This window comes from Miniopterus natalensis, chromosome 14 (assembly GCF_054644295.1).
Source record: "Miniopterus natalensis isolate mMinNat1 chromosome 14, mMinNat1.hap1, whole genome shotgun sequence".
Lineage (NCBI taxonomy): Eukaryota > Metazoa > Chordata > Mammalia > Chiroptera > Miniopteridae > Miniopterus > Miniopterus natalensis.
In genome coordinates this window covers 8,423,027-8,441,730 of record NC_142094.1, presented here as the reverse complement: position 1 = coordinate 8,441,730, position 18,704 = coordinate 8,423,027, and the positions used below count along the sequence as shown (strand labels likewise).

Genomic DNA, 18,704 nt, shown 5'->3' with positions numbered 1-18,704 from the left:
GCTGGCTCTGGGACCTCCAGGGAGGTGCAGGCCAAGGTCAGCTGCCACCTGTGCCCTGCCTGGGGCTACCTGGCACGAGCTACAAAGCAATGTGCAGATGGCTACTACTTTGCTCCCCTTGGAGGTGATCAGGAAAGACCAAGCTGTGAACCAAGGCCAGCTGCTGCTAGTGCTGGGCTGAGGCTACTTAGCAAGAGGTACAGGGCATGCTGAGTCCAGATGCTGCTTGTTTGAGAGATTTGGGGAAAGTTTGCAGCATGACCTAAGACAGGCCATTTGTATGAAAAAGCCACTAAGAAGGGCTTGGGTGGATCCAAAAGTTGGGTGGGGTGATGTCTCAGGGAATCATTAGGGCAGGGCTAACAGCATGAGCCAGGCTGATGGAGAGACTTAGATATGGCGTTCTGTGTGGGGAGGGCTCTTCTAAGCAACAACAGTCTCTGCCAGCACTTCTGCCTGGGAAAAAGCTGACCCTCCAGCCCTCTCCCTGATGCCAGACAATTCAGTTCCTCCCCATATGTCTAAAGCACCTTTCAAGCTGCTGCCCCAGTGCTGGAGCTCAGAGGGAGTGAGTCTGAGTAAGTCCGTGCATGGGCCCTTTAGGAGGAATGTCTATGGTTCCAGCAGCCTGTGTGTCACTTATCCAGAATCGCTGCTGGTTTTCACAGGCAGAAGTTATGGGGATTTCTCTTCCTAGCACTGGAACCCTGGGTTGGGGGGCCTGGTGTGAGGCTGAGGCCCCTTGTTCCTAGGGTAGGGCCTCAGCCGCTGAGATACCCCTGCCAATTTTTGACTGCCACACATGGGTGTGGGACCAGCCTGTTCCACTTCTCCATCCCTCCTACCAGTCTTGATGTGGCTTCTTCTTTATATCCTTAATTATAAGACTTCTGTTCAGATAGATTTCATGTGATTCTGAATGATGATTGATCTGTAGTTTAGTTGTAATTCTGATGTGGCTGTGAGAGGTTCCAAGTACTGTGTTTACCTACACTATCATCTTTTTTTAAAAAATTCTCACCTGAGGATGTTTTTATTGATGTTTAGCGAGAGAGGAAGGGAAAGGGGGGGAGAGAGAGAGAGAGAGAGAGAGAGAGAGAGGGACATTAATGTGAGAGAGAAACATCAATCTGTTGTCTCCCATACACATCCTAACTGGGGTTGAACCCACAACCTGAGCATGTGCCCTGACTGGGAATTGAACCCGGGAGCTTTCGGTGCACAGGACGACGTTCAGCCAACTGAGCTACAGCAGCCAGGGCCTATGTTACCATCTTGACTTGAAGCTCTGAACCTCATTTTCATCTTTGGTGGTTGAGGTAATGATGTCTATTCACAGAGCTGTGCAGGGAAAAGTGCCCAGGACTGGCTCACAGTAGATATTTACTGAGTGTTTAACAATGTGTGGGGGAGGGGCCGGGGCACTTGGATGTGTATCTCACATAAGCTTCATGACAAGCCTATGAGATAATTACTATCATCACTCCTTTTTTTGGGTGGGCATAGAGAGGAAAGGGACATGCCTATGGTCTCTCAGCAAGCGACAGAGCTGGGATTTGAATCTGAGGAGGAGACTCCAGAGCAGAAACCTTCACCCTGGGCTGCACTATGGAAGGCCCCCTTTTGTAGGAAGTGGGGCATAGAGGCCTTCTCTTAAGCTGATATATTTTTAGCTTACTTTATCTCATTTAGTTTCCTAGGTGTTGTGTTTTCCAACATGGTAGACTAGGAAGCAGCTAAGCAAAGGGGCCAGATAGGACAAAGGCCGGGAGTGTCTATGGCCCCATATTCTGGGCACAGTTCATTAAAAGTCCCTCCTCCACTAGACAGCAGTTTGATATGGGCAGGTCTGTCTGATCACTGCCATCTCCCTGGAAACTTCCACAGTGCCTGGCACATAATAGGTGCTCAATTAATGTTGTACATGATTGGACAAATAAATAAATTCTACGTAGTTTTTGTCATAATACCGAGCAAAGCTTGGCACATGGTAGGTAATTCTTCTCTTGTTCTCTCAAGGCTTCATCCACTGTAAAGTGGATACCCAGGGCAGCTGCTCTTGCCGGGATGACTGAAGGTCCTCTTGAGGTTTTCTTCTGCTCAAGAAGCTGCTATTTGGTGTCCAGCATGCCAGCATGTGGCTGGTGTCATATGTGCAGCTACCAGGAAGTACCTGGATTGCTTCAGTTCTCATAATGATATTTGCATCTTGAGCAGAAATGGGAGGGGACTTACAGTTTTTGAGTCTCTGCTATGTGCTGGGCATCATTCACTGTCACAGTTAGAAGAGGAGCTCTCATTCCAGTTCTGTGGACTGGAAATCAAGAATGGGGAGACCAAGACACTGGTCCAGGGCCATATAGGGAGGAACTGATAAAACTGGGAACAAATCCCCTGCTGCCCAACCCTGAAGCTCATGCCCCTTTTGGTGTGTGATGCTCTCAGTCCCTGAGAGCAGGTGAGAGCTAAGAGGTGCATCTGCTTAGGCAGGACAAGTGTCCTCATGCTTTCTTTATTTTTGTTTCTTTGGGGCAGGGTGCTGGATCTTCTTGTCCTCCATCACTTGCAGAAACCAATGCCAGTGGAATCTACTTTGTGGAACTAGTTAAAGAAGATGGGACACTTGGATTCAGCATAACTGTAAGAATTATTGGGTAGCTCAGAAAGCAAATAGTTAATAAGATGTTCATCTGGAGCCTCGGTGGGCATTCCACGCCTGTGGCAACCTTTGATAATGTGCTCATGGGAAATAGGTGAACCATGAAAGCAGCAGGGGCCTTTGTGGGGGGAGATAGCTCAAAACAAGCTGGGAGACACAGGACAGACTTGGCATGAGCAGTGCAAGTGGGATTCGGTGGTGGGTCCTAACTGTGAGGTTAGGCTGGGCAATAAGGAGAGGGCAGCAGAGTGGGGCTGGAGGGACACGAGCCAAAGGTGAGAGGGATAATCTATGGCCATCCAGAGAAGGGTCACGATAGAGCCTGGAGCCCCCACTTCCAAGGCAGGACGAAGCAGGTTGGCAAGGCCTCTGTTCAGAATGGGCGCTTTGCATTTGGTTTGTGAGCTCCATCTGGCAGACTCTGGAGGAGAGAGGAAAAAACTATACAGGAGCGATGAAATCCCACTGATCTAAGGATCTGTATAGATGTGTATATACCTGCATGAAGTAATTAGAGGTAAAAGGTAGAGTTAGATCTTTATTTAGTGACCTGTAGTGATGTTCATGATCAACTATTAACTTAAAAAAGGTAGTTGCAGAATGCTGTGTAGTTTAATTCTACGTTTGTATCCACAAACCAACACATAAGCATACAGGATATGCCAGGCCCCAGCCTGTCGCTGTATCCGCCTATGCTGGTTGTTGCTTATGGAGAGACAGTGTGGCACTGATGAGGCTCCGATTTTCGAGCACCTGCTGTGGGCCATTGCTGGGGCAGGACAGGCACCGCTCCCTCACACGGCTCGTATTGTGGTACCCAACCTTGCTGCTCGTGGACGGCGTGGGATGAGCGAACGAGTGAAAATATAGATGGTGTGACATGGCGATGAGTAATGAGACAATGGCAGGCAGATGGGGCTCTTTTAGTCATGAAGGTGGGGGAGGCCCTCCAGGAGAAGGCAGACAGGTAGTGAGTTTTTTGTTGTGTTTTCCAGGGTGGCATTAACACAGGTGTGCCCTATGGAGGGATCTATGTGAAATCCATTGTTCCTGGAGGACCAGCTGCCAAGGAAGGGCAGATCCTGCAGGGTGAGGATGCTGCCGCATGCTGAGCCCTGGCCTGGAGGTGCAGCACGCTCCCACTCTGAGGCCCTGTGCAGATGATGGCCTTGCTGGGTCCTGGCTTCTTCACCAAAAAAAGGGTCAGGTTAGCCTGGCCCACCAGCCCGATAGGTTCCTGTAGCAACCAGATGTCTGTAGTGGCACATTAGGAACCAACCATAAGGGGATCTAAAAATGTAAGATTTTAAATAAGCGTGTTACTGTCTGGCCTTTGTGGGAGAAAGCAGTGCTTCCCGTAGGAGACTGAGTGCACATTGGCGATGCTCACCTTACTGTCGGGGAGGACGCTGCTGAGCCTCCCCTTTGCCTTCCTCATGCCCACTGTTCTAAAGGAACGGGGTGGGTTATGCTGTTCTCCAAACAGCCATAACCGAACCAGAAAGAGCACTTAGGACCTTACTTCCTCTCCCCTAGAATTCCAGTGCCTCTGGCACCAACCACATCTCCCTCACCTTTTCTGAAATAAAAATACATCCTGGAGATAAATGTTATTCCAAAGGGACTTGAAGAAACTTTCAAAAACAGTTTCTCAGGAAACCAGGAGAAAGGATGGGGTTGCACAGAGAGGGCTGACCCATCAGAGGAGTTCTCTGCTGCTGGTCTGTGGAGGTGTTTGGAGCAGCCCTGGCAGTCAGGGCCACAGTACTCCTCGCAGCCTTGCTTCCCGCCTCTCCTGAAGCTGCAGGGAATCCCAGAGGCATCCTTCCTGTAGCCTCAGCAACCCATGGACATGACACCTGTCTCCCTCCCAGGTGACAGGCTCCTGCAAGTAGACGGAACAAGTCTGTGTGGCCTCACCCACAAGCAGGCCGTGCAGTGCCTCAGGGGCTCCGGGCAGGTGAGTGCACCGTCACCCATAACTAGGGGCTCCCCTTCCTTCCAGAGCTGTCCTGGACAACAGTAGACGCTGCAGTGGCCTCTGGGTGGGAGGCAGCAGGCAGAAGCAAAACAAGACTTTCTTCTCTGTCGTTTTCTCTTTTGCTTCTTCCTTCACCACCGCTTTTCTGCGCGGATGGAAAGCCAGGAGGAAGCAGACAGGTGCTCCCAAGCAGAAAACCTAACACCTATAAATAGCCTTGAAAAACTCACCTGACATTAGCCTACATTCTGGAATCACAAGGCTGGACAGAGCCAATGGAGTGTGGCCACTTCCCCCGCCTGGCTCTGGCCACCCTTCCCGCTCTGCTCCCTTTCTGACCAGTATGCCGCCAGCTCTCAACCCCTCTCGCTAACCTGCCTTTGCACATGCTGACCCCTGCCTCCCCCAGTTCATGCCATTCCCATCGTGCTGTGTGATAAAGGCCACAGTGTCCGGGGAATCCTTTCATTGCAATGAGGTAGAAATTCCAGACGCGGAGGGCGGGAGGCATTCACCACTATGTGCCCAGGGGGCGTCTGGGCACTGCCACATTGTGCTCCACCCTCTGCCGGAGGTGGCAGGCTTTGCTTGCCCCAGTATCCTAAACTACAGAGCTAGCATTGCTCTCCTGGTAACTGGGGAGTCAGCAGAGACAAAGAGGTCTCCTGGGGCCCCTTCTAGCAAACGTTGTTCCTTTGCCAAAGCCGTGTTCTGGTTTGCGGCCATTTACTTATGTTGATGACCTTGGCTCACTTATCTTGAGAACAGAATCATAATTTATTAATACTCTCTGTTCTTTAGACCTTTGATAATTAACATGATTCTGAAGGTACTTGGCCAGCCTACTGGTGGTGATGATAGGAAGGAATTGTCACTCTGGGATCAGGGGCTTAGTGCTAAGTGACAAGTGCAGCAGAAAAATGTTAGTCGGACAGAGTCCCCTGCATGGAACCTTGGCATTTCTGAACGCGTCCCGGTGATACCTAGCCGCTGGCTCTTGAACCATGCTTTGGGTAACAAGGGTTAGAGTGTGTGGGGAAGAGGGATGGAAATCACCCAGGAGGAAAGGGGCCAAGCTGGCATGGGCATGGTATACCATGGTAGGCGGTGGGACTTTAGCTGATGGGAAACATTGAAAACTCTATATCATTACTATGTTTTTTTATTGACTCTAGAGAGCAGGAGGCAGAGAGCAAGAGAGCAAGAGAGAGGGAACCGATTTGGTGTTTCACTTATTTCTGCATCATTGGTCGATTCTTGTATGTGCCCTGACCAGGGATTGAACCTGCAACCTTGGTGTATCACGACGATGCTCTAACTGCTGAGCTGTCTGGCCAGGGCTGCACTGGAGACTCTTAATCAAGAGTGCTGCGTGTTGGCCCTGGCCGGTGTGGCTCAGAGTATCGGCTCATGCACTGAAGGGTCTCAGGTTCTATCCCCAGCCCTGGTTGGGGTGCATCCTGGGGGCAACCAATTGATGTGTCCCTCCCTCCCTCCCTCCCTCCCTCCCTCCCTCCCTCCCTCCCTCCCTCCCTCCCTCCCTCCTTCCCTCTCTCCCTTCCACTCTCTCTGAAAGTCAATGGAAAAAATATCCTCGCATGATGATTAACAAAAACCAAAAGCAAAAGGAGTGTTGCATATTCAATTGTGTCTTTGATCAGTCCCTGGGAAGCCACAAGGAGGTAGACCGCAGGGGGAAAACATAGGGTCCAGCAAGCCGAGGCGCTTGCCACAGTCCAGCTGGGCACTGGCAGCAGCAGAGGGAGTGGAGAAGCAGGGAGCACTGAGGAGATGTTTCTGATGGAGAGCATTCAAGCCTTGGAAATCAGGGGGAAATTTGGAGGGCAGGAGGGGGAGAGCTGAACCACTGCAAGTGTGGCCCCTGGGAGATTAATTGAGGGATGGCTCCATGTTCCGGGAGAGCAAATGCACAGGGAGAAATGTTTTAGGCAAAACAAGGGGGAGGAAGTGAGGAGGAGTGAGGGGAGAAGATGAATTTGACCTTGAATACACTGAAATAGGGGCACACACATTACTTCCAGGAGCATTTGTCCATAAGCAGTGGAAATAGGCTCTGGATCCCAGCAAACAGGCTAGCTTGATTTGAGATTCAAATGAAGCATCTACTAAAAGTATCAGAAAATTCAAAAGCATTTGCAAGGTGAAAGGGGAGCCTCCTGGGTGCCATATGAAGTATATATTGAGTTTGTTCATCCATCCTAGGTTGCAAGACTGGCCTTAGAGAGAAGAGGCCCCAGGACTGCACAGCAGTGTCCTTCTGTTAATAACAGGACGGGGGCTGGATGCACGGCTGTTTCCTTGGCAACAGCCTTGCCTGGCAGGCCTGCAAGCTGTGTCTCGGCGACAGATGGTGAGAGGAGAGAGAACTAAGTGTTACTATTGTCATGTTGTCCTGTGCTGCTTTTGAATTGTCAACTCAAAAGGGACACAGGGGGCTTCCTCTGGGTTCTCCAAAGGTCATGAGCAGTGGTGGTCATGATGTAGCCAGTTTTTTGAAGCCAATCTAACAAAATATGTTTCTGGAAAAATAATGCATCATCCCCAAATGATTATCAGACATAATTCTGTCCCTAAACCTTTTGAGGTTTTCTGATCAGCTGCTGGAATGTTTGTGTGTAATATTTGGGGCTGAAATGGAAATGAAAGGGTCATGCATTTTCTGATCAAAGCTCCACATCCAAGCCAAGACATTTGTAACAAGAGATCAGAAGAATGGTGAAGCAGGTTGGGAGAGAGAGGTGCTCAGAACTAGCCTTTGTATCAGCATCATTTTAAAGGCAGAGCCATGGCCAGTGTACTTGGGCATCATTGCCCATTTTATGATGGGTGGCCCTTCGGCATGTCCCTATGGTTTTGTTTCCTGCTAGGAAAGGCTTATTTCTTTAGGATATCATGATTTGGAGTTTACCCATTTTTAAATCCCTTTATAAGATTTTCTGGAAGGTGTGAGTCAGATTGAATGCAAGGTAGCCATAGTGAGTGACAGGGCTGGGTGGAGGGGCACACATGTGCCTAAAACAAGTCTGTCCCCTTTCATTGCTCCTCTGCTGCCTCCAGTGAGGATCCTGAGAGACTGACGACACAGTGAGCTGAAGGGGCCAGATGATGGTGAAGGCGAAATTAGTTACACAGCACACTTGATCCTAAGAGCTTCTGGTGCTTTTATTCTCGCCCCAAGTCAAAGTTCACAGACAGTGAGCGCTCTGTCCCTCCATTGACCGATTGCCAGCTTGAGCTGGTGAAGGGAAATGAGGGGAGGCTGAGAGCCCTCTCTGGCTGCCAGGCCACCTAGGTTCCTGGCACTGTGTCCATTTGGGTGCCCAGAGGCAGCTGTTCTGTCTAATGGTCAGTTCACACGGCTAAACAAAACAGCAGCTAAAACATTTCCATAGAATTGCCCGTAATTGTCTCTCTAGTCTAATTATGCAAAACTTAGTTTCAGGTATATTAAAAAACGGCTGAAGTTGTAAAGAAGCATGAGAAGTGCATGTGATGCTAGTTTTACTAAGTGTCGTGGGCATGTGGTATATGTCCATGAACTGCATCTTTACAGGTAGACTGCTGATCGTCTGTAATTGTGCCGTCTGATATGACTGCCATTTGTCACATGTGTCCATTAAGCACTTGAAATGTGGCCAATCCAAATGGACAAAACACGCTCTCAATTTCTGAAGACTTAGTTAATGAGAGGAGTGTAAAATGTCTCATTATTTTGTGTTGATTACAAGGTGAAATGGTTATACTTTAGGTATATTTAGGTATATAATCATAAAACATAAGACTAAGTTTACCTGGTTCACTTTTTAAAATGTAGCTCTTTGAAAACTTTGAAATTACATATGTAGTTTACATTTGCCGCTCACATTATATTTCCATTGGACAGCACTGATCTATAATGTATGTGTATGAGACTGTCATAAAAATTAGCAAAATGAAGTCTTTTTATGTAAAGCACACAATTCACCTGCCTGGCAGTTCGCATCCCGAGGCTGGCCGGTTTCGCTTGTCATCTGCTGAAGGACTGATCTTGTTCACACCCTACAATACAGGTGTGAAGTTTGAAGTCAGACTGAAAAAGAATGCCGGTGGCTTGGGATTCAGTTTCGTGCAGATGGAGAGAGGGAGCTGCAGCCACCTTGAGAATGACCTTGTGAGGATTAAGCGGCTCTTCCCAGGGCAGCCAGCTGAGGAGAACGGGGCCATCCAGCCTGGTGACATTCTCCTGGCCGTGAATGGGAAGCCCACCGAAGGCCTCGTCTTCCAGGTGGGGGCCGTGAGCGATGCAGCCTGTGTGCAAGCTGATGCCAGCCATGCTCTTTTGAGGCCCCCCCACCGTAGGAAATGCCCTGGGCTCTTGAAATCACACCTGGAGCCTACGCTTTGATCACCCAAAGGGAGCAGTTGGCAGAACATTCTCACATTTAATTTCTCATCTTAGTTTTTAAATATCTGACCTTGAGCCAGCCTTGCTTCTAATTAGGTTCATAATAAAATGGAAGATAAAACCCTGGCTTTCGTGCTGAAAGTCTCCTGACACATATTCTGGGAGGTGAGTGTGAGGATGAAGGGATACAGTGGCCTCTTCTGTCCTTTCCCCCCTTTTCTACCAAATTTACAGTTGTCGATGCACAGTGTTGCTCTGGTTATCCTGTGTGACCAAAAATGTAATTTACAAAGGAGTGAAAGTGGATGCTTCTCAATGCTTGTAGCACAAAAGCTTGATGAAGTATTGTACATACCAGCCAGGGTTCTGGCTGAAAATAGAGTAATTTGAAGAGCGTTTAATAAAGGAGTGGGCAAGGCAGGGAGCGCTGGGGACGGGAGCAGGGGCGCAGTTTTCCACTCCTCCAAGTCCAAAGGGGTGCGGGAAGGTGCAATCACCCAACCCCAGAAGCTGAAAGAGCCGGACGGAGCAAACCTGCTGAAATGAGCTGTGACATTAACAGAGGTCCCCCACGGGGGACTGCAGGCGCACACACGGGCCTGCCTCTCCTCCTGGCCTCTGGCCCCTGCCCCTGCTCCAGCTGGCAGCCCAACAGGGAGCCCACCTGCTGCCCGCACAGGCCCAGCCCCCGAGCTCAGGGCATGCTGGGTGGGGTGAAGCTGGAGAAGGGCTCCGGTGGGGTGGGGAGGGTGGAGAATCCCCAGAGCAGCGCATGTTTGGGTGGGCCTGTCTGTCCATCCAGCTTCGGATCTCAGAGCTGTCCTTTGAGACCTGCGGCAACAGTCCAGCTGGGAGGCTCCAAGGCACCAGCTGAGCCTTGGCTGGCAGCGCCCACAGGACTGGTGGTACTGAGAGGGGGGGTGGGAAGCTGAGACGGCAGCAGCCCTGTGCCTGAGTCACTGTGCCTCTGGGGAAAGGCGTTACCATCGGCAGATGCTGTCAGGCGAAGGCCTGGCGGGCTCTGGCCATCTCCGGCCCAGTGTTGGCGCACTGCCTTTGCCAGGGCTGCAGGCTCGTAGCCTGGTCACCTTACGCTTGGGAAGTCCGGTCCATAGTGGTCTCTGAAGTTTTTTGGAACTTAGGAACTTATCAAGGTGGGTAGAGGAGTCGGCCCAGGGAGGTGGTGGAGAGCACAGAAGAGGAGATCCGCAGCCACAGGGCCCCGCTCTAACCATCTGGTTGCTTTCATAGGACGTGCTCCATTTACTGCGAGGAGCCTCTCAGGAGGTCACGCTCCTGCTCTGCCGACCCCCCCCAGGCTTCTTGCCTGAGATAGGCCCGGGATGGCAGGTAAGACACGGTGCCCAGCTCTCCACATGCCTCTGCTCAGATGCCCTTTTCCTGGCAGGTGGCTCTGAGAAGCCCAGCTCTGCCTTAGGTAGGGTTCAAGCCACCTCCTCGCACTGGGGCAGGAAAATAGCTGGTCTCCAAGCCCCAACTGGCTGGCAGCAAGTTCATGAGGTCATCTCTGCCTTTTCCTTCCCCTCCCTGCTTCCACCCCTCCTGACGTTTGAAGCTTCCTGTGATGGTCGCATGTGCAGATCTTGGCCGGGAGAGCTCTAGAGCCAGGCTCTCTGGCAGCTCAAGCTGCTTGCGGGGGAACCGGAAGCAAGGGGAGCACTGCAGCGCCAGAGCGAGGGAAGGCAGGGGTTTCCATCCCGAGGAATGAAGCGGGGAACAGGATGTTATCCCCTCCTAAAGCATGAGTTAGATGTGTGGGGTCTCGTGTGACAAAGGCATTGAATTGGGAAAATTCAGAGAAACAGAACCAATAAGCTGTGTCTGTGGGTATGTATATATGTGTGCCAATAGCGGGTGCATATATATGGGTAGAGAGGGAGGGAGAGAGGGGGGAGAGAGAGATGGCGGGGGTGGGGGAAGGAGGGGAGAGGGAAAGGCTAGGAAGGGGAGGAGAAAGGAGAGGAGAGAAATTTTAAGGAATGGGCTCACATGATTGTGGGGGCTGGTTAGTCTAATCCTGCAGGCACGCAGGCAGTCTGGAAGCCCAGGGAGGAGGGGATGTTATAGCATGTGTCCTCAGGCACCCTGGAGGCAGCATTTCTTTCTTTCTTGGAGATCTCAGCCTTTTCTTTTAAAACCTACACCTGATTGATGAGGCACACACCCATGATGGAGGGCGGTCTGCTTTACTCACAGTCCACTGATTTAACATTAATCTCACCTAAAAAATGCCTTCACAGAAACATCTAGACTAGTGTTTGACCAAATTCTGGGTACTGTGGCTTGGCCAAGTTACCACTTAAAATCAACCATTGCAGTGCTGCATGCTGGGCCCCCAGGACACAGACTCTGCAGCAGAGATCTGAGTGCAGGGGGCTTGTGGGGCTGGCTCTTGGGAATACTCCTGGGAGAGTGAGGGAAGCAGGTCCGGAGGGGGAAGGAATATAGTACAGCTGTAACAGGGGCCTTGGCTGACCCACAGGGATCTCTGGAGCTGGGGTGGCCTCTCTGAGCTGTCTTTAAGTGGGGCAAGAGAGCCTGTGCCTTTTCATGAGCATCAACCAGCACCGGGGCGTGGGCTGCCCCGAGGGAGGGGCTGACCCTGACTTTGGCTGAGGAAGCTCCCTTGAGCTCCAAAAGGGGCTAGCTGGGTGCAGTCTGCAGCTGGCACTCCTGGCAGTGGGGGGGCCTCGGTCCTGGAGGGCTCTGGGTGACGCCCTGCAGTCTCCCGCACCTGCTCTGCTACTCGCTTGCTGCAGGGGCTCTGGGTGGCTGCCGCCTTCTCTAGGGCTCGTGATTCCTCATCTGCAAGGTGAGGATAAGCGACCACTTGTCACTGAGGGCACAGTCACTAGAGACAGCACCGGGACTTGGTGACTCAGATCTCTTGATACTTGGACTTGAAGAGGTTGTTTGATACTGACTTTGGTGAGAAAAGAGCTATAAAAAGGAAATAAAGTCACCAATTTGGAAAAAAGCTTAGCTGACAGCAATTGTATTAGGCAACTGAACAGGGTGAGAGAGGGTCGAGTTTTGCACACACAGGTCAGGCCGAGGGGCTTGGTACCATGGGTTTTGTTGGGATATCTAGCAAATGGCAGGGGCAAAGTTGTCCTTCTGTCCTGGAGAATAGGTCCACCCCGGAGAACCCAGAGGAGCTTGGTAGGAAGGCTCGGGTAAGGTGCGGTGGGCATGCTTTCTCTCTCCCACCTGGCGCCAAGTGCAGAGGAATTTTTATTCATTTGTGTGACTCCAGAGGTCAGATTGAAGACCAACAAAGGGAACATTTAATTCAGAGCTAGAATGAGGCGGTTATGAGAAGGAGGCAGCTGCACTCACATTCTGAGCCAGGTCATCCCAGGCAGAAGGAGTAGCAAGCGAAAGGCTCTGGGACGGAACGACCTGGGTGCTTGAGGGACAAAAGCTAACAGTTGGCGTCTGGACTACGGTTAATGAAGGGGAGATGGAAGAAGTGTAGAGGCAGTCGGGCCACGTTATGTAGGACCTTGGTAATGTGACGATTCCAGCCGGCTGCCATGGGAGCCACTGGGGGTGGCGGTGGGGGGACGAGGGGTTAAGCGGGAACGTGCCCTCATCTGGCCTGAGCTCTAGAAGGTCGCTCAGGCTGCTGGTGGGGACGGACTGGAGGAGTGAGCAGCAGTCATTCAGGGAAGATGTTGCTGTGGCTTGGACTCGGGTTGAAGCTGAACAGTTGGTAAGAAGTAGTCAGATTTGGGGTACGCCTGAGAGGTAGAGCCCATAGGATCACTTTTCCATCAGATATGGGTTTGAGGAAAGAAAACGAAGTTTGGCTTGAGAACCTGGATGAATGGTGGCACCACCGTCCAAGGCAGGGGTGCGCAGGGGCGTAGTTTACAGCACACGGAGAAGCCGCGGCTCTCGGTAGCACCAAACCTGCGGTGCTTACGAACAGCCAGTGCACGTCTAGTAAGCAGGTCTTTGTGGAGAACTGGCATGAGGGCAGGGCTGGAAAAAGCGGATTTGGGAATTTTCAGCAAATAATGCCATTTAAAGCCATGAAATGGATGGTACCGCCTTGGGAAAGAGTACAGAAAAAGTCAAGATAAGGACTGAAAAGTAAGCCACGGGACACTTCAGCACTGAGAGGTCTGGTTCAAAGAACTGAGACAGCAGCTGGGACTGAGCAGTGGCCTGGAGGTGGAAGGGAAGCCAGGTGAGCATGGAGTTCAGAGTAGGCTTGGCGTTTAACTAGAATAGATAAGTAAGGACACCCCCAAGAAGGATGGGGGGCCAAGTAGGTTCACTGTTGCTGAGAGGTAGTGAGGTGAGAGAATTGTCCTTTGGCTTTAGAAAGAGGCCCTGGTTACAGTGATTTCAGTTGGGGACCGAATGAAGGGGACAGAAGCCCTATTAGGGGGTGCAAAGGGAGAAGGGGGAGGTACAGAGCTCACTTGAAGAGCAGAGCCGGGTGGTGGCTGGGAGGTGAGGAGGGCGCTTGGGGTAGGGCCGCCAGGAGGAGAGTTTACCAGGGAGAGGAAGGGTCCTCGCCCGACCCTGACCAAGCTCATCTCACTGTGAGGCAGGGACAGGGCGGGCCCCAGGGCAGTGGCGGTAAGTCACGCAGAGGCAGGGAGCACGGGAAAGGGCGTCTGCTGAGGAAGTGGGGAGGACTCTCTGGGCGTCCTGAGTGTCCTTTGACCCCCGCACTCATACCTTTGATATCAGACCGTGTCTCAGAGGCGGCGTGAAGTCCCCTGTAGTCCCCCGGGAACCGCGGTTACCAGACGGCCCTGCAGGCAGCTGGAGGGGGCAGAGCCGGAGCCGGAGGGCGGCTCGGGCTCCTTACCTGCAGGGAGTGTTTCTGGGGTGGGCTGCCCTGGCTCCAAGCGGGGAGGGGGCAGTGAGGACGGGTGGCTGGGGGACAGGGGCAGTGGAAATGCAGCAGGTCACCCGCAAAGCCTCCCCGAGGTTGGAGGCTGCTGGGAGCCCATGCCGGGGTGACAAGCAGGTTAAAACGGTTGGAATATGAGACAAAAAATAATTGCTTCTCCTATTTTTCTTTTGTCTCATCCATTTCAAATTTTGCTATACCCTTTATAATGTACGCTGTAATGAACAGAGTCATAGAGTTTATGGTTCATGCTGAAATAAAAGACCGTAGCTGGGGCCCCACTCATTGCGGAGAGTGAGCAGGCGGCGGGCGAGGGCACTTGGGCTGGAGGAAGCGCTGCGCTCTCACGGGGGACGGCAGGTGCAGGCGTCCGCCCGCCTGCTCGGAAGCTCCTGTGCCGTCACACCATGGGTGTAGGTCACGGGGGGGAAGTAATAGAAGACAATTTTCAGGAAAGGGTAAAATGACTCCAGGTCGATATAAAAATGAGCACATGTTGAAGATTTTATCTAACTCATTCGATGAAGGAACCAGGCAGATACTAAAACTGGGCAGAAGGGATTTCAAGGAACAACGTGTTTGTTTGCATGGTTATGAAGTGTCCCAGGGCCGTGAGCCCAGCTGGAGCAGGTAACCCACGGGCTGTGTGTGGGCCGTGCGGTTTTCCACTGCAGCCCAGGTCCTTTTCCCCTGGAAAGCTGAGCCACGTTGTGCACCACAGCAGGCGTCAGAGTCAGAACCCACAAGGCCCAAGGGCACTGTAAACAGCTGAGGAGGATCCAGCAATGTTGGGAGAGTGAGGAGCGACCCAGGAAAGGGCACTGTGACAGGAGGGGGGCTGCGGAATAGGCCATCTGGGATGAGGGAGGGTGAAAACGAAGGAAGTTAAACAACATTTTCTGTTGGAAAGCAGGGTGAAGAGACATTGTTACTTCTATTTTCACACTGTCTAAGTTTTTAAAATATTTTTTACTAATAAACCCCACATTTATCAAGAACTTCCAAGGGCCCAAAGCTAAGGGGCTTAGGGATGGCTTAGCGTGTTGTCTACGCCAGCGGGGGCTGGGGTCCTGACAGAGGAGGTGACCCCAAAGCCCACGTCTTAACTGCTCTGTTCTACAATCACATGAAAAAACCGCCGCACTATTTTTTAAAGAAACAGTTTTTAGATTCTGCCCAGTGTGCACCATGGATCTATTCATCTGTAGCATTTCTTTTAATAGACACCAGTTGCAGACAAAGAATCTACCAGGGCGACCTGCACCGACTCAGAGCAGAGCCCCAGTCTGGATCCAGAGGACGGCCAGAGAGATAGTGCCTCCCCAGACGCAGGGGCAGGCCTGGCCCCCAGGACGGGGCCTTCCCAGCAGGCCACCAGAGAGACAAAATGGGACCACGACACAAAGCGACCCTGGGCCGCCTCCCTGACTTGTCCTGGGGCTTCCCACCCTCGCCTGTGCGGACCGCAGCAGGAAGCAGAGGCTGTGGCACCAGCTACCGCGTTGGAAAAGGGTGGGAGGCAAAACTGCTGCTCAGTTTGTGATATCAGAAGACTTGACAGGTAAGGCTCACATTTGCAGATGATTTGTAAGGTGCGTGCATTTCATTGCTGGAAACTCCAGTCGAGCAATCGATGACTGCGCTCAGACGCTTACTCGGCCCGGGACTGTCTGAGGCGTGTGGAGGGGAGGCAAACACAGGAGAAGATGAGACCTGGCGCTGCCGTGACCACGGCTTGCGAACTCCTGGGAAGGCACCTCGCCAGTGCCCTCCGGCACCCTAGGGGGCTACAGGTGAGGCCTGGAGGTGTTTTGCAGCACACAGACCTTTAGCCTGCCTCCCTAGTGGCCTCTTGAAGCTCTGTGGTCAGAAAGAATCCCCCACGTTCATCATCGTTTCTATTGCTAATATAGTGCTTTATAATCACCTTAAAAAACACACAGGTCTACACTTTGAAAACTCAACTGAAACATCCATTTTAATAGCCATAACTTAGCTTTATTTTTGTGCCCATCCACCCCGAGGTATTTCCAGTTCTCAGCCCTGTCCTGATGAAAAACACACTATTTGATTCAGTTTGACAGTCCTTATTACAGATGCCAAGGTGCGTGGAGACCTGTTACAGTGCAGAGAGGGCACAGACACCGAGGAAGGGGGGCACGCGTGTGGGGCACGCGTGAGGCAGAAGCACAGGCGCAAAGCACACAGTCATGAGCAGTGGTGCTCGCGTGGACACCGTTCAAGCCACTGAGATTCCATGGCTCCCTTTTATTCATCATCTTAGAAGACTGGCAAGGGTAGGTCTACAGGGCCTGGTAGGTGACCTGAAATATGAAGTAGCCATAATGCTGTTAGGCAGGTGAGGTCTGTAACCAACAGGAGCCAGATATATGTTCCCTAAAAGTATTCAGACACGTTTTAAAAAGAATTCTGTGCCAGACAAACAAAAACCAACTAGTCCGCAAAGTAGAACCCAGTGGGTAGGCACATTAGTCAGTGGCATTCACATCACGGTCTGAAAATGCGCAGACACAAGTACATTCTAGGCAGTAATTGGAATAGTTGCTTAAATGATCAAAGAAATAATGTTCAGAGATTTTTCTAAGGACAACTATTAGTATGATCTTATAGGAAACATAAAGGGAACTGTGCTTCCATGTATGAGGGTCCCGTCTGGGGTTTAAAGGTTTTACTGCCAGATAGTTTGGGGTGATAGACAGAGACCCTGAGAACTGGGTTAAAAAGTGACTCTGGGTTTAGGTACAAGCCTGGAGTGTGACTTGTCATGTGCCTTTAATATAACAAGATTATCAGTTATTAATAATAGTATTTTTTACTAATTATTAGCATAGGTAGTCACTGTTTCATTCATTGGCTCAAGAAGCTCAGGGTCATTCAATATAAAAATGATCACATCCAACCTCACAGCCCTTGCTGGGTGCTGCTCTGTGACATCCTGAAGTAGGTGCCTGCTTTTGCTTAAATACCTCCAGGGGTGCAACATTCGCTTCCTCTTGCGGTGGCCCATTTTATCATCATGTTTCCAAAATTAGGGAGTAAGGTAAAAATCGCATCAAGACATATTACCCTTGAACATCACTTTGGAAGATGGGAGCAGATCATTTTGTCTTTGGTTGAGCCTCAGATGAAGTCTGGTGACCTGTGTCATGGGCTCTGCAAAATGGTTATCTGTAGACTCTGGTCTTGAAGGAATGATGGGACGACAGGTTCAAGTTCCCTCCCACCCATGTTCACTTCAGGATTTACACTCATTGAGTGGAAAGCTGGTCATCGCAGAATGTTTAAAGTTATTTCTCCTCTCTCCCCTCTCTCCCCTCTCTATCTCTCCCCCCAACCCCCAGCACCTGTAGTTAAATTCATGTATTTAAAACACATGTAGTTTCAGTTACCATCATGTAGTGAAGGAGATGATAGAAGTCTTCATAGCCATTTAAGAATGTAAAGTGAAGCCAGAGTCCTGGGGGGGGGGGGGGGGCACTGTTCCTGGAATAGCAAAGGCTGAGGAGGCTGACGGCCAGGTGTGTCATCAGAGCAGCTGGCTGGGGCATAAATGAGGCTGCAGGGAGGGCTGTTGGTCAGATGGGAGGGCACAGGGGCCCACGAGGCTGAGGGGAACCAGTGAGGCAGATGCCTGGCTTGGAATGGGAGTGGTCTAGCAGCAGAGCAGAGACCTCAGCAGGCTGGGGCCTTCAGCAGGGGAACATATAGGCTCCCAGGGGACACCCCCCCATACACACCACTCTGCCAACTCCTAAATACTGATCTCCAAAGCCAGTCCATTGATTTGGAGGTGGGAAAGGAAGCTAATAAACGAAGACTCATGTATTTGATAAAAAGCTAAATCTGTGTGCATTTTTTTTTTAGATTTTCCTACTCACCATCTCTAACCAGACTTTCAACAGATATTTTCTGAGCACCTTCTCTACATGTTTAAACTGTGCAAAATGCTATTCCATCTGCACGGGCTGCTCTTTTTAATAAAAAATCATGCATGGCGACTTTGGGCAGCCTCTAGAAGGCTATTCTTTCATTGTTGTGTCTGTGTCTTCGCTGCCAGACGTGGAGTCTCAGCATTCACCTGCCTCTTGTGTCACAGGGAGTAAATGTCACTGTAGCTGGCTGCCTTCAAATAGGCACTTTTTCAATGCTCAGGAAAGGACCTGATATTTGCAAAAAGTGCTTTGAAGGTCATCTGCTTGAGTTGCGTGTGCCCAGCCTCCTGCTTTCTCCCTTTCCATCTAATTCCTCTGTTGAAATAACAGTCATAATCAGTATAGTAACAATGGCAGCTCCTACTTTCTGAGACCTTGTTCTGTACTAGGAACCATAGGTGACTGTATCAGAGTTATTTCATTTAAGCATCCCAACATCCTATAAGTTTCTTCATCTTCCCATTTTTTAGGTGAGAAACCTGAGATTCCAGATGAGTTAATAAACTTGCCTGAGGTCTTGCCATGTGAAGAGTTAGCCCTAGAAATGGGTCATAGCTTCATTTTCTACGCTATGCCCTTTGGCAAGTCCCCCATGGTCTCCTGGGTTTGGCCAGGAGCTTCCTCTACCCACAATGCTTTGTACTGCCTCTACTATAGCACTTACTACCTGAACTGTGACATTTACTGATCACTGTTCCCATTAAGTTGGGGGCTCTGCAAGGACAAGGGTCATGCCTTATCACTGTTTAGCTCCTGGCCACAGAGCAGTCTCTGGCAAACACTGTTTGCACCCTGGCTGGCTCTCCTGTGAT

The 18,704-nt window shown here is 50.9% G+C and overlaps 2 protein-coding genes across 2 annotated transcripts in view; both read left to right on the top strand.

Moving 5' to 3' along the window:
• The window catches only part of LOC148091490 (FERM and PDZ domain-containing protein 2-like), a 48,679-nt gene extending 44,908 nt beyond the window's left edge, over positions 1–3,771 (top strand). Inside the window, exons 12-13 of the mRNA XM_087824230.1 lie at positions 2,570–2,640; positions 3,655–3,771. Coding sequence (XP_087680356.1) covers positions 2,570–2,640; positions 3,655–3,771 — 188 coding nt within the window. The remainder of the gene's footprint in view (positions 1–2,569; positions 2,641–3,654) is intronic.
• Positions 3,772–4,511: 740 nt separating this feature from the next.
• Positions 4,512–17,873, top strand: LOC107527942 (putative protein FRMPD2-like). Its single transcript, XM_016200843.2, has 6 exons — positions 4,512–4,619; positions 6,864–7,011; positions 8,711–8,925; positions 10,297–10,395; positions 15,163–15,500; positions 17,825–17,873. The coding sequence occupies exons 1-6, from the start codon at positions 4,512–4,514 to the stop codon at positions 17,871–17,873; spliced, it is 957 nt and encodes a 318-aa protein (XP_016056329.2).
• Positions 17,874–18,704: the final 831 nt, after the last annotated feature.